Source organism: Nerophis ophidion, linkage group LG04, assembly GCF_033978795.1.
Source record: "Nerophis ophidion isolate RoL-2023_Sa linkage group LG04, RoL_Noph_v1.0, whole genome shotgun sequence".
Taxonomy (NCBI): Eukaryota; Metazoa; Chordata; class Actinopteri; order Syngnathiformes; family Syngnathidae; genus Nerophis; species Nerophis ophidion.
The window spans coordinates 27933577-27948798 of NC_084614.1; the positions used below are offsets into that span (position 1 = coordinate 27933577).

The following is a 15222-nucleotide window of genomic DNA, read 5'->3' on the forward strand; positions in this document are numbered from 1 at the left end:
ACGGTCATAAACATTTAAACTGTCAGATGGGAAGTCAGTAAAAACTGAACCCTCCTTTTGTCCCCCAAACTGACCTGTTGATTCAAACGACCGTAAAGACCAGTTGCTACGTGACACTGTGTTCTGCGATAGTTTTTTCCATCTGTTTAAATATGTTTTCGTGAGGTACGGAAGTTGTTTCAGTGCGTACGAATGTGTGTGTGTGTGTGTGTGTGTGTGTGTGTGTGTGTGTGTGTGTGTGTGTGTGTGTGTGTGTGCGTGTGTGCGTGCGTGTGTGCGTGTGTGTGTGTGTGTGTGTGTGTGTGTGTGTGTGAAGTGTGTGTGTGTGTGCGTGTGTGTGCGTGTGTGCGTGTCCACCAAAAACTTCCCAATCCACGGTAGATAACGATGAAAATATCGAGAAAGGGCTTCCGTCTCTTCTTTCTTTTAGCTGAAAACTGAATACGATTTAGAAACACTCGACTTTTTTGCGGAGCGTCAATGTAAGTTTTATTATTTTTATAAATCGAAACAGGCGTTTCACTAATCATGACCGAATCGAACAAAGTCTTTACGCTAACGTATAAAGCTCCAAATAATGACTAAGCCTTACACCGCCCTTTTGTACACATCCTCTGCGTGTGTGTGTGTGTGTGTGTGTGTGTGTGTGTGTGTGTGTGTGTGTGTGTGTGTGTGTGTGTGTGTGTGTGTGTGTGTGTGTGTGTGTGTGTGTGTGTGTGAAGTGCGTGCGTGTCCACATCTCCACACGTAACATTCCCAGCCATCAATACATCGAAATCTGGAAGTTGTTTCAAACGATCGTAAACATTTAAACTATCAAATATATGGTCACATGCTGCTCAGATGACATTGCTTTCTTAAAAAAACTGAACCCTCCTCTGTTCCCTGTCAGGTCTTAACTCCACCCTCTTCCTGGTTTAACCACTCCCACCGCAGGTCTTAACTCTGCCCTCTTTCTGTTTAAAACTCCACCCTCTTCCTGGTTTAACCACTCCCACCGCAGGTCTTAACTCCACCCTCTTCCGGGTAAGCCACACCCACTTGACCTTGACATTTGAACCTGACCTTTGACTTTGACCTTTGACTTTGACCTTTAACCTTGACCCCCTCATAAATCATTAACCTTTGAACTTGACCCCTCATAAATCATTGACCTTTGACCTTGAGGGGTCATAAATCATTGTTTTATGGGGGGTCATAAATCACTTTTGACTAAAGGTAGGGACTTAACTTCTCTTATATATATATATATATACACTATTTCCACATTCACCTAATCACACACTGATGGCGGGAGCTGCCATACGCTAACCAGGACCCATCAGGAGCAAGGGTGAAGTGTCTTGCTCAAGGACACAACGGACGCGACTAGGATGGTAGAAGGTGGGGATTGAACCAGGAACCCTCGGATTGCTGGCACGGCCGCTCTCCCAACTTCGACACGCCGTCCCCTGATCAAGGGTGATGGGTCAAATACATACAATAATTTCGCAACATCTAGTGTGTGTGTGACAATCATTGGTACTTGAACTTTAACTTTAACTATATAAATATATACAATAGTATAAATTATATATATATCTATATTATTCATATTATATATACTGTGTATATATATGAATACATGCAAATATATCATGCAATATATATAATAATGAATAATAATATCATTATCAATATTGCGTGTCATTGCATACCAATATAATTCATATCATTTTATGTATTCATGATAATGCTACTATTAATTATTGTTAATATTATTTAATTATCCATCCATTTTTTTTTACCGCTTGTCCCTTTTTGGGGGAAGGCTGCGGGGGATGCTGGAGCCTATCTCGGCTGCATTCGGGCGGAAGGCGGTGTACACCCTGGACATGTCTCCACCTCATCACAGGGCCAACACAGGTAGACAGACAACATTCACACACTAGGGCCAATTTAGTGTTGCCAATGAACCTATCCCCAGGTGCATGTCTTTGGAGGTGGGAGGAAGCCGAAGTACCCGGAGGGAACCCACGTATTCACGGGGAGGACATGTAAACTCCACACAGAAAGATCCTGAGCCCGGCATTGAACTCAGGACCTTCGTAGTGTGAGGCACATGCACCAACCCCTGTCCCCATCGTGCTGCCCTGTTGCCCTATTTATTATTTATTATTTATTATCAATTCAATAACAATAATGTTCACGAGTGGGGAAAGAGTGGATCGTGAGATCGACAGGCGAAATGGTGCGGCGTCTTCAGTAATGCGGACGTTGTACCGATCCGTTGTGGTGAAGAAGGAGCTGAGCCGGAAGGCAAAGCTCTCAATTTACCAGTCGATCTACGTTCCCATCCTCACCTATGGTCATGAGCTTTGGGTCATGACCGAAAGGATAAGATCACGGATACAAGCAGCCGAAATGAGTTTCATCCGCCGGGTGGCGGGGCTCTCCCTTAGAGATAGGGTGAGAAGCTCTGCATATCGAGAGGAGCCAGATGAGGTGGCTCGGGTATCTGGTCAGGATGCCACCCGAACGCCTCCCTAGGGAGGTGTTTAGAGCACGTCCAACCGGCAGGAGGCCACGGGGAAGACCCAGGACACGTTGTGAAGACTATGTCTCCCGGCTGGCCTGGGAACGCTTCGGGATCCCACGGGAAGAGCTGGACAAAATGGCTGGGGAGAGGGAAGTCTAGGCTTTCCTACTTAGGCTGCTGCTCCCGCAACCCGACCTCGGCTAAGCGGAAGAAGATGGATGGATGGATAACAATAATATAATAATTAGTAGTAGCATTATCATGATTATTTTAATTTGTATTCATTTACCTGCCATGTATGGTCAGCGAGTATTAATACAAAAGTTATATTTCAGCTGTAGTTCCATCTTGCTTGCACAGACGGAGAATGATCTACAGAGGGCAACACCGAGCGGTCAATTGTCAAAATGAAGGAGAAGAAGAAGCTGCATGCGGGAATTAAACCGACGAAGAAGAATTCAACGGTTCCCGGTAGTCGAGCCTCGTCAGGTCTTCTCTTAGCTTCCTTCTGCTTTCTTTTGGGCTGAGAGTGAATCACTGGCCCAGAGAGTTTATCTTCAATTCAATGACTTAACCCAGCTAACACGCCGACATGTTTCACCAACATTAGTTGCTTGTTGGCGGCAAGCTCCGTCAAGATTTACCGCTGTAAGCTAAGGTAAGTGTTGTTGTTTCCCCCCTCGAATGTCACTTGACTATGCAACCCCGAGCTTAGATGGTTGCAACTTATAACAACAAACATCTTACGCTAGATAGTAAACAAACATACTTTTTCATTCATTTCAAAAGAGACTTCAATTGAAAAAAAAATACAATGTGGTGACGCAGCGAAAGCCAACAAAAGTGTATCTACTTGAATTAGGCAGATGATAACTATGTATCTATGGTGGCATTGTCCTGTCACTGTGGGCATAAGTGATGGCAATGCAAGCTGCTTGTTTTAAAATAAAAATATCCTACCAAATGTACACTTCATCGCCTAAAATATGTTTTTGCAACATTAACTGTACGTCCCCGATGAGCTTTGATCAAATGCAACTTTTGTTGTTTTAAAATGATACATTTAATGTAAGCTTACCCGACTCTTTAGCGCTCCTTGTGGTTTGTTGTGATAAAAGCAGCATTTTTGGAATGATTATTATAATGGGCTTTTACCAGGTGTTGAGTTTGAGATTACTTGGAACATGCATGCATACAACATGATACATCACATTTTACAGTTTCTCTATTCAACATGTTCCAAAAGGAGTAGGAAGAAGCTGAGCTTTTGTAATCCTACCCCTTTTCCCTTTCAGTTGCTAAAAGTTTTTTTTCTCTTCCTGTTCTCAATTCATACACTACATACTCCATAAGTAATAACAATAAAAATAAATAAATAATAATTGGTGAAGTAAGTTATATTTCGTATGGTGAGGTGAGTAAGATTATCTTGAAAATGAATGGATGGATGAAATACATTCAGAATGTTTATCATGGTTCTTCTTCTTTGTACTGGCCAAACACTTATAATTTCAATAGTTTCTTCATGTGGATCATATTAGTAAATCGTTTGATTTATTTGCTTAATCCATTCCATTATTTGAATCCACATACTGATATGCTGAAGGTCTTAAGTGTTGTACGTGCGTACAAATGTTTTAAATTAAATTTTTCTCTAAGATTCAGGTATGTCCAAAGTGTGGCCCTAGAGGCATTTGTTTGCACGGCTGGTTTTTTTTCGGTGTGCAACTTATTCTAAAGATAAAATTAAACACAGCCCACAATCGATCGACTTGTGAAAACCTTATAAAGACACATTGAACCCGTTTTAAGCATGAAGACCAGGAGTCCTCAACTTCAAATAGGGCCAGATACAGAGCATTTTCTCATGCAAAGGTCCAGGAAGCGGACTGCGTTCATCATCATGTCTTCTTTAAATATGATATTGGCGAATACTACAACTGTCATGACCGCTCGTACTTGGTAACCAAGTGAATGCATGATGCAAGAAACACTTATTTTCCTCTCTTTTTGTGTGTACCGCATGGGAATGTTGTATTAAACCAAAGGCTTTGTACTGAAAAATCTAAATTCGAATACATTGACCGTTACACCCCTAGTATCAAGAATAGTCCATAAATATACCAATACAGTCGCTAAGTGGGCAACAATGATCCCTTCTGCTATGTCTTCATAATCTCTTGTAGACAAGGTCCGTATGAACTGTGTTAAGGAGCAGAGTTATCTTACTATCTGGTAGTGCCAAATCTGTTTGTGGCAGTCCCAAGTGTATTAGTGGTGGTACGCAACAAATGGATACATGAAATGGAAACACTGTAAATAATCAAAATTGGTCTGTTTGTCACTAACATCTTAAAACTGACACTTGGCTGATTTTTCTTACAATTTATTTTTTATCTTGACCCATTTTGGTTGTTTATAAGCATGATTTATTACTTTAAAATGTGACAAAATCAAGGAGGCCCTCACACCCTTCCATTTACCATACATATATCCAAGATGGCGGCGCCCGGACGGGCTGCGCTCTCGAGGAGCTGCTGCTAAAGATGGAACATTTGGCAGAAATACCGGAGAATTCCACAAACTTTATGGCTGGCTCACATCGTGGTCACTCCGTGATCACGTACGACCGCCAGACACTTCTGGATGTGGACACATCGGGCCGTTTTGGACCGATAGACACTTGCGTGCTAGACTTGCTAACTAGCATGGGATTACATCGGCGGCTACATCCAGCGGCCTGTGAAGCAGGGGAGTCTAGTAGCAGCGGGGGCCGTCTACGGAGCAGACGCCAGCGGTGTGATCGGAAACGCGGATGCCGAGCGGGGCTAAAAACAAAGCAGAAGGCTAATCCCCACAGAACACCACTTTCCTCCATCCCGAAGACGGATTTAGATGGAAAATGCGCGACTACTGGTCTGGGTAAGGAGTCTGTTAAATTAGAACAAGTTGTTTCTGCTTTGAGTGTTTCAGAGTTGGACATGTGTTTTACTGAGGTGGCTAACTTTGATGCGTGCAGTTTATCAAAGCAACAAACAAACAATCGGAAAATCCCCGTTACTGAGGTGGCTAACCATGATGCGTGCAGTTTATCAAAGCAACAATCAAACAATCGGAAAATTCCTGTCGTATCAATTCCTAGATATGGTCGTAACTATACTAAATGCACTGGGCATAATAAACACAACATTATTAATATTGCTACTACGGATAATTTGATCAAAAACTCCCTAAAACAGCCCACTACCTATAATGTAGGTTTTTTAAACATAAGATCACTGTCTCCCAAAACGTTGTTAGTTAATGATATTATCAGAGACAACAATCTTAACGTCATCGGTCTCAGCGAAACCTGGCTTAAACCAAACGACTTTTTTGCGCTAAATGAGGCATGTCCTCCTAACTTTACACATGCGCATATTGCCCGTCCGCTCAAAAGGGGTGGGGGGGTCGCACTAATATACAACGAAAACTTTAACCTTAGTCCTAACATAAATAATAAATATAAATCGTTTGAGGTGCTTACTATGAGGTCTGTCACACCGCTGCCTCTACACCTGGCTGTTATCTACCGCCCCCCAGGGCCCTATTCGGACTTTATTAATGAATTCTCAGAGTTCGTTGCTGATCTAGTGACACACGCCGATAATATAATCATAATGGGGGACTTTAATATCCATATGAATACCCCATCGGACCCACCGTGCGTAGCGCTCCAGACTGTAATTGATAGCTGTGGTCTCACACAAATAATAAATGAACCCACGCATCGCAACGGTAATACGATAGACCTAGTGCTTGTCAGGGGCATCACCGTTTCCAAAGTTACGATACTCCCGTATACTAAAGTATTGTCCGATCATTACCTTATAAAATTCGAGGTTCAGACGCATGTTCGTCAAACTAATAATAATAATAACTGCTATAGCAGCCGCAACATTAATACAGCCACAACGACAACTCTTGCGGACCTACTGCCCTCGGTAATGGCACCATTCCCAAAGTATGTGGGCTCTATTGATAACCTCACTAACAACTTTAACGACGCCCTGCGCGAAACCATTGATAACATAGCACCGCTAAAGTTAAAAAAGGCTCCAAAAAAGCGCACCCCGTGGTTTACAGAAGAAACTAGAGCTCAGAAATTATTATGCAGAAAGCTGGAACGCAAATGGCGCACGACTAAACTTGAGGTGCACCATCAAGCATGGAGTGATGGTTTAATAACTTATAAACGCATGCTTACCTTAGCTAAAGCTAAATATTACTCAAATCTCATCCACCGTAATAAAAACGATCCTAAATTTTTGTTTAGTACGGTAGCATCGCTAACCCAACAAGGGACTCCTTCCAGTAGCTTAACCCACTCAGCTGATGACTTTATGCAATTCTTTAGTAAGAAAATTGAAGTCATTAGAAAGGAGATTAAAGACAATGCGTCCCAGCTACAACGGGGTTCTATTAACACTGACACGATTGCATATACGGCGGATACTGCCCTCCAAAATAGTTTCTCTCGTTTTGAGGAAATAACATTAGAGGAATTGTTACAACGTGTTAAGGGAATAAAACAGACAACATGTTTACTTGACCCTCTTCCTGGGAAACTGATCAAGGAACTCTTTGTATTATTAGGTCCATCAGTGCTAAATATTATAAACTTATCACTCTCCTCGGGCACTGTTCCCCTAGCATTCAAAAAAGCGGTTATTCATCCTCTTCTTAAAAGACCTAACCTCGATCCTGACCTCATGGTAAATTACCGACCGGTGTCTCACCTTCCCTTTATTTCAAAAATCCTTGAAAAAATTGTTGCGGAGCAGTTAAATGAACACTTAGCGTCTAACAATCTATGTGAAACCTTTCAATCCGGTTTCAGGGCAAATCACTCGACGGAGACAGCCCTCGCAAAAATGACTAATGATCTATTGCTAACGATGGATTCTGATGCGTCATCTATGTTGCTGCTCCTCGATCTTAGCGCTGCTTTCGATACCGTCGATCATAATATTTTATTAGAACGTATCAAAACACGAATTGGTATGTCAGACTTAGCCCTGTCTTGGTTTAACTCTTATCTTACTGATAGGATGCAGTGTGTCTCCCATAACAATGTGACCTCGGACTACGTTAAGGTAACGTGTGGAGTTCCCCAGGGTTCGGTCCTTGGCCCTGCACTCTTCAGCATCTACATGCTGCCGCTAGGTGACATCATACGCAAATACGGTGTTAGCTTTCACTGTTATGCTGATGACACCCAACTCTACATGCCCCTAAAGCTGACCAACACGCCGGATTGTAGTCAGCTGGAGGCGTGTCTTAATGAAATTAAACAATGGATGTCCGCTAACTTTTTGCAACTCAACGCCAAAAAAACGGAAATGCTGATTATCGGTCCTGCTAGACACCGAACTCTATTTAATAATACAACTCTAACATTTGACAACCAAACAATTAAACAAGGCGACACGGTAAAGAATCTGGGTGTTATCTTCGACCCAACTCTCTCCTTTGAGGCACACATTAAAAGCGTTACTAAAACGGCCTTCTTTCATCTCCGTAACATCGCTAAAATTCGCTCCATTCTGTCCACTAAAGACGCTGAGATCATTATCCATGCGTTTGTTACGTCTCGCCTCGACTACTGTAACGTATTATTTTCGGGTCTCCCCATGTCTAGCATTAAAAGATTACAGTTGGTACAAAATGCGGCTGCTAGACTTTTGACAAGAACAAGAAAGTTTGATCACATTACGCCTGTACTGGCTCACCTGCACTGGCTTCCTGTGCACTTAAGATGTGACTTTAAGGTTTTACTACTTACGTATAAAATACTACACGGTCTAGCTCCATCTTATCTTGCCGATTGTATTGTACCATATGTCCCGGCAAGAAATCTGCGTTCAAAGGATTCCGGCTTATTAGTGATTCCCAAAGCCCAAAAAAAGTCTGCGGGCTATAGAGCATTTTCCGTTCGGGCTCCAGTACTCTGGAATACCCTCCCGGTAACAGTTCGCGATGCCACCTCAGTAGAAGCATTTAAGTCTCACCTTAAAACTCATTTGTATACTCTAGCCTTTAAATAGACTCCCTTTTTAGACCAGTTGATCTGCCGTTTCTTTTCTTTTTCTTCTATGTCCCACTCTCCCGTGTGGAGGGGGTCCGGTCCGATCCGGTGGCCATGTACTGCTCGCCTGTGTATCGGCTGGGGACATCTCTGCGCTGCTGGTCCGCCTACGCTTGGGATGGTTTCCTGCTGGCTCCGCTGTGAACGGGACTCTCGCTGCTGTGTCTTGGATCCTCTTTGGACTGGACTCCCGCGACTGTGTTGTATCCATTGTGGATTGAACTTTCACAGTATCATGTTAGACCCGCTCGACATCCATTGCTTTCCTCCTCTCTAAGGTTCTCATAGTCATCATTGTCACCGACGTCCCACTGGGTCATTATTGTCACCAATGTCCCACTGGGTGTGAGTTTTCCTTGCCCTTATGTGGGCCTACCGAGGATGTCGTGGTGGTTTGTGCAGCCCTTTGAGACACTAGTGATTTAGGGCTATATAAGTAAACATTGATTGATTGATTGATTGATTTGTCTATATGTTTCCCTCAGTGGACAATATTTGGACACCCCTGGCTCATGCAGAACCATCCTCACAGCCGCCAATAGCATAGGTCCATGTTTTCCCCGCTGCGTGTTTACAAGATTATGCTAACTCTTTTTCTGTTAGCGTTAAGCGGAATGGCGTTTTGGACATTTTGCATAATATCTCTGGGATTTATGCATTAATTCAGTTCCGTTTATGTAATTAAACCTATTCACACTGTGTCCTTATTTTTGAAATCATGCATCATTCCAGTTCTATTTTGAGCTCCTGTCTTTCCCTGACATAGACTCAGAGGAATGGAGGAGGGCTCGGAGGTGATGGAAGATATTGTTTTCCGAGGAGTGGAGTTTGTGGTGAAGGTGGAGGTGGATAAAGGCTTGCTGCTGGTGGAAATCTCAGATTCAACAACGGCCGATCAGTGGAAGGGAGAATTCGATCCGGCATGTGAGTGGCGCCAAATATGTCTTTTTTTAGATTGTGTTTACAAATACTACACTCCACGTCTCCTTTGTCCTTTTTCCCAGACATAGAGGATCTCACGCGGAAAACCGGCAACTACAAACAGTTCCCCATTTTTTGTAGCATGTTGGAGTCGGCCGTCAGAAAGGTAAGGCGGCTTGCGTGCGCATGAGCGAGTAGACGGATGTGACAGGACAGTGTGACGCTCCGGGCTGCCTGAGCTGGAGCGGGGACTCATTTGTTTGGCTTTCCACTAGAGCGAAAAATGGGAAATATTCCACAGCTATCTTGTTCCCTCCCTCTAGGCAGCGAGGCGGGAACATAAATGAAAGATTTTTGGGGCGCGTTATATCGTTTTCAAATGGAGATGACATCAAAACACAGGACATGCAAACTTCCGTTTTTAGATGTTTGCTGAGTCAAGAAACATCTCACAGGTGTGTCGGTTTGTATTCATTCGTCAACTTCTTAAACCAATTCTTTTCCGCAGACAACCGATTCTGTTACCCTGGACCTCTTGACCTACGCTGACCTGGAGTTGCTAAGAAACAGAAAAGCAGGTGTGCTCGGTCGCCCTCGAGGCCATCCGCAGTCATCTACTCTCACCGCCAAACGCTATCTCATTCTCATCTACACTGTCGAGTTTGACAGGTGTGTCTTTTCACCTGATGACTGATGTGTTTCTGTATGTTCATTTATTTATGGCGGTCCACCAGGAATACATTTGCCGTCGCTCATGAACACGTTCTGTGAGTGCAGCTTGTCATGACCACAGTGTACAGTAGATAGTAGGGCTATGAATCTTTGGGTGTCCCATGATTCGATTCAATATCGATTCTTGGGGTCACGATTCGATAATATATCGATTTTTTTCTATTCTATTCGATTTTCGATTCAAAAACGATATTTTTCCGATTCAAAACGATTCTGTATTCATTCAATACATAGGATTTCAGCAGGATCTAACCCAGTTTGCTGACAAGCTAGCAGAGTAGTAGATTTAAAAAAAAAAAAAAAGCTTTTATAATTGTAAAGGACAATGTTTTATCAACTGATTGCAATAATGTAAATTTGTTTTAACTATTAAACGAACCAAAAATATGACTTATTTTATCTTTGTGAAAACATTGGACACAGTGTGTTGTCAAGCTTATGAGATGCGATGCAAGTGTAAGCCATTGTGACACTATTGTTCTTTTTTCTTATTTTTATAAATGTCTAATGATAATGTCAGTGAGGGATTTTTAATCACTGCTATGCTAAAATTATGATTAATATTGATACTGTTGTCGATAATTTTTGTTTCATTACTTTTGGTTTGTATTGTGTAGTGTTTGTCTCCTCTCAATTGCTCTGTTTATTGCATTTCTGAGTGTTGCTGGGTCAGGTTTGGTTTTGGAATTGGATTGCATTGTTATGGTATTACTGTGTAGTGGTTTGTTGGATTGATTAAAAAAAATAACAAAAAAAAGATTTTTAAAAATGAGAATCGATTCTGAATTGCACAACATAAACGATTCGATTCGTATTGGAATCGATTTTTTTCTCACACCCCTAGTAGTTAGCATCGTTACTTCTTATGTACACAACATGGATTAGATGTGTTGCAAAGCCAAGTAACTTACTTTACCGCTATATTTAACAAGCGTTAGTTAATACTGGTATTAGTGCTTTGCCGCTGTATATAACAAATATTAGGTAATACTAGTGTTAGTAAACTAACATTGCAGTTTTATGGTAAACACTGTGTAATCTCTGTAGGATACACTACCCTTTGCCACTACCCTACGTTGGCAAGCCGGACCCAGCCGCCCTGCAGAAGGAAATTAGGACCTTAAGGGCGGAGCTTAGCACTCTGACCTCTCAAGGCGTAAACAAATGTGCAGAGCTGGAAATCCACCGCTTACGAGCAGAGTAAGTCACGTTTGTCTTTGTTCATTTGTTTTATTTCATTAATTTAAGGTCAAACAAAACAACTACAGTACTAGTACTGTAGATGGTTTTATCTGTTTTCTCAAATCTGACTGCCGCAAAAACACTGGAAAAGGTAACCATTTAGCTTTAGCAGAGATGCTAACAGCCAGTTCACAGAAAATATATTGTGCTTTTCTCTACTATTGCTGATGTTTTTGTTACATGAAAACACTTGTTATGAAGCACACTGCACCTTTTTCAAGAAAACAGTGCTATGGCAAATCTGAAAAATTACTATTATGATGCTTGCTCTGCAATGAGGTGGCGACTTGTCCAGGGTATACCTCGCCTTCCGCCCGAATGCAGCTGAGATAGGCTTCAGCACCCCCGCCACCCCGAACGGGACAAGCGGTAGAAAATTGATGGCTGGATGATTTTTGCTAATATTTTTGTATATTACTTTACAATAGAGAGGCTTTAGGTGTATTTAGTCAGTTTGACCATTTTGTTTTCCTGTGTTAAAGAGCAGTTCATGAGTTCACATACTTATAATTCATTCTGGCCCTTTGATTTTCCTTTGTGTTTTTGTAGTTTTTTGTTCAGATAGATGTCAAATGGTCTTAAGTTATTTTCAATATGGGCTAAAAAAAAAGTCTTATATAGTCTTAAATTTGACTTCAAGAGAGAACCTGATGCTTGTTAAAAAAAGCAATACTTGGTCACCATAATAGTAGCAGTGGAGTAGATCATATTTGTCACTGGTCACTTTTGTTTATAAATAAACTGTCGAGAGGGGTTTGATTACTTGCAAAATATAACAACTGTTGTTATGTAGGCAATAATGATCCCTCTTGCTCCATATTCTTATTCTCTGGCAGACCATGGAGTTTAAAATGTGTTTGAGTGCAGGTGAACAGGCCACAACAAATTAGGCCTGGGCGGTTATGTGATCGTTGATCGTGATGAATTTCAGGTTGATCACTGCGATCACCTGGCAGCATTTTGAACTCGATCCAACATTGCTGAAATGTCTGTGACAACAGCAAATCAAAATCAATCTTTTCCCGCACCACTTCCAGTTCAAAGGTTGCGGTACTTAACAAATGGTAAACAGAATGGCGGAAAAAATGTCAGCATTAACTTGGGGAAGGCTTTATCTTCCGAAGATGAGGCTATTGTTGATAAAAAGGCTTAAGTCAACATCAGCTGTGTGGTGGTGTTTGATTGATTGATTGATTGATTGAAACTTTTATTAGTAGATTGCACAGTTCAGTACATATTCCGTACAATTGACCACTAAATGGTAACACCCGAAAAAGTTTTTTAACTTGTTTAAGTCGGGGTCCACGTTAATCAATTCATGGCTATCGTCAACGTGATACGCAGCAAATAATGCCGACCTTCAAGGTATGTCGGCAGTCTGTGCCCTCAAAAAACGGCAACATGACAAATTACTTAAGAGGACGGTGTGGCTTGGTTGGGAGAGCGGCCGTGCCAGCAACTTGGTTTGATTTCCGGCTTCCACCATCATAGTCATGTCCGTTGTGTCCTTGGGCCTTGCTCCTGATGGGGTGTGGTTAGGCCCTCGCATGGCAGCTGCCACCATCGGTGTTTGTGTGAATGTGGAAATAGTGTCAAAGCGCTTTGAGTACCTTGAAGGTAGAAAAGCCCTATAAAATTATAACCCATTTACCATTTACTAATAATGATTTGCCTTGAACTCCTAAGGTTTGTTTTGACTTTTTCAGAATAATTTCCATTATGTGGCTAGAAGACTTTGAGTTTCCTGCCTTGTATTGCGATCCATCTATTGTGGTTTGAATGAGCAAATATTTAGCTAATTTTGTTATTATGAGTAAAATGACTATTTCCAAACTAACTGTACATTGTAAGGAAGGGAGCTAAATGTAATCCAAAGCCTCTGGAACGTTCTCAGCATGCAAAAGTTCACACTTTTATTGGATGTCTGCTCCTTTTTTCCCTCCATTCCAAGGCTGGCTCTAATGAAGGAGGAGAAACAGTCCATGGCCAAAGTCCTGGAGCGTTTACAGCTGTGCGGAAGTGCTTCCGCAACCGACGCTAGGCAGGACTGGAGGACCAGAGATGCGGTGAGGACGCTGGGGGAGCAGCTGCTCAAAGAGAGAGCCAAAAGTCAGCGGTCGGCTAGCAAGAGATGCCATGAGCAGCGCCACCTTATTGAGCAGGTGTGCTGATTTGTGACCTGAATTCCTGCTCTGAATGTTTTTAAATCTCAGCTTTTCCAGCTAGAGGAGCTAAAGGCATCTGAGTGCAGCCTGCGACTTCACGTCAAAAGTCTCACCAATGAACTGGCTCTTCTGCGGAGAAGGTTGGAGAATTAATTGTCTTTTTTTATCTGTGCTTCACAAACACGCACCAACTGGACTTTTTCTTTAATTATGAAGCAGAGGGACGCAGCTTTCTGGCGGCGGGAACATTTATCGCTCACTCAACCAAGTCAGGGGTCGCTCCGGATCCAGCGAGCACAGAGGGGACAGAGTGCAGAGGTCGACTGAAAGAGGGAGAAGGGCCGATTCCACGGGGCCACGTGCTGTCATAAGAAGGCCGTCACCTTCTCCTCCTGGTACAAACTCTTGTCTTGTTGGAACTTTATGCTGCCCATTCCCACAGCCATCATGCACCCGTGAAATCATCCGACACCGATCACATGTATTAACTACATTTTTGTATGTATTAATGATGCTATTGACAGTTTAACAATAGCAACACAATAATTAAACTAGTTCGTTGATTGTCTTACATGTATAATTGTTTGAGCAAGATAAAGTCAATAGTACACAATAATTACACAAAAGTAAAAAAAAACTAGCCTTTTTTCTTTTACTTTTGTTTTAAATCCCTTAAATTTTGCCCTCAAAATCTTCCTGTGTCCACGGAATTATATCCTGAATTTGTACACACTTAGGAAAAACAACAAAAAAAGATTTTGAGGAATCAAAAATATTCACCTAATCCAGTGGTTCTTATTACGGATACGGCAACAGCTGACTGATTTTTGCAGGTGTGTGATTGGTTGTGGGTTTATGCACTGTGTTGGTTTTATTGTTTGAACAAGGTTCATGCATGGTTCATTTTGAGCACCAGTAAAAAAAACTTTAGTATGGGGAACATATTCACCATGAAATAGTTGCCTATTAATATGCAAATTAGTAACATATTGGCTCTTAAGTCATTATTAAGTACTTATTAATGCATTATTCGGCATGGCCTTATTATAACCCTAACCCTGATCCTAACCCTAACCCAATAACTCTAGTCTTTGTTACTTAGAATATGTTCCCCATACTAAAGTGTTACCAAAAACATAACTTTGTTTTGAATTTTTTTTAAAATAACATTTTATTTTTCACTAAAGTAGGGTTCGGTGAATGCGTATATGAAACTGGTGGGGTTTGGTACCTACAACAAGGTTAAGAACCACTGACCTAATCAGTCAAGTATCACTCATACAATGATACTACCCTAGATGTTGACATCACCAATTTATGGATCGATCTGCCCTCCAACAGTTGTTATATGATCCTCTTTCTTATTAACTCTTATTAATCTACTCGTTCATTTCCTGCTAAATTCTGCTTACTTTCTGCTGTAAAGTGGTTCTATCTACACTTCTTAAACTTTACTAAGTACTTATTTCCTGGTGTTGTTTAAAGCTCGCTTAGTGGTTAGCTTACCTATTAGCATG

General features: G+C 41.7%; 1 protein-coding gene across 5 annotated transcripts in view; it reads left to right on the forward strand.

The window, feature by feature from the left end:
• Positions 1-2508: 2508 nt before the first annotated feature.
• The window catches only part of ccdc61 (coiled-coil domain containing 61), a 28038-nt gene continuing 15324 nt past the window's right edge, over positions 2509-15222 (forward strand). For 2 of the 5 annotated variants that reach the window (XR_009806458.1, XM_061897772.1), the window contains exons 1-8: positions 2514-3176; positions 9412-9569; positions 9650-9732; positions 10075-10235; positions 11346-11498; positions 13492-13702; positions 13763-13845; positions 13922-14100. Coding sequence is in view for 4 of the 5 variants with exons in the window: in XM_061897772.1 (XP_061753756.1) it covers positions 9422-9569; positions 9650-9732; positions 10075-10235; positions 11346-11498; positions 13492-13702; positions 13763-13845; positions 13922-14100 (1018 nt within the window). In the remaining variant the exon portion in view is untranslated. Of the gene's footprint in view, positions 3177-9411; positions 9570-9649; positions 9733-10074; positions 10236-11345; positions 11499-13491; positions 13703-13762; positions 13846-13921; positions 14101-15222 lie in introns of all 5 variants that reach the window. The other 3 variants (XM_061897769.1, XM_061897771.1, XM_061897768.1) reach the window with 3 other exon arrangements.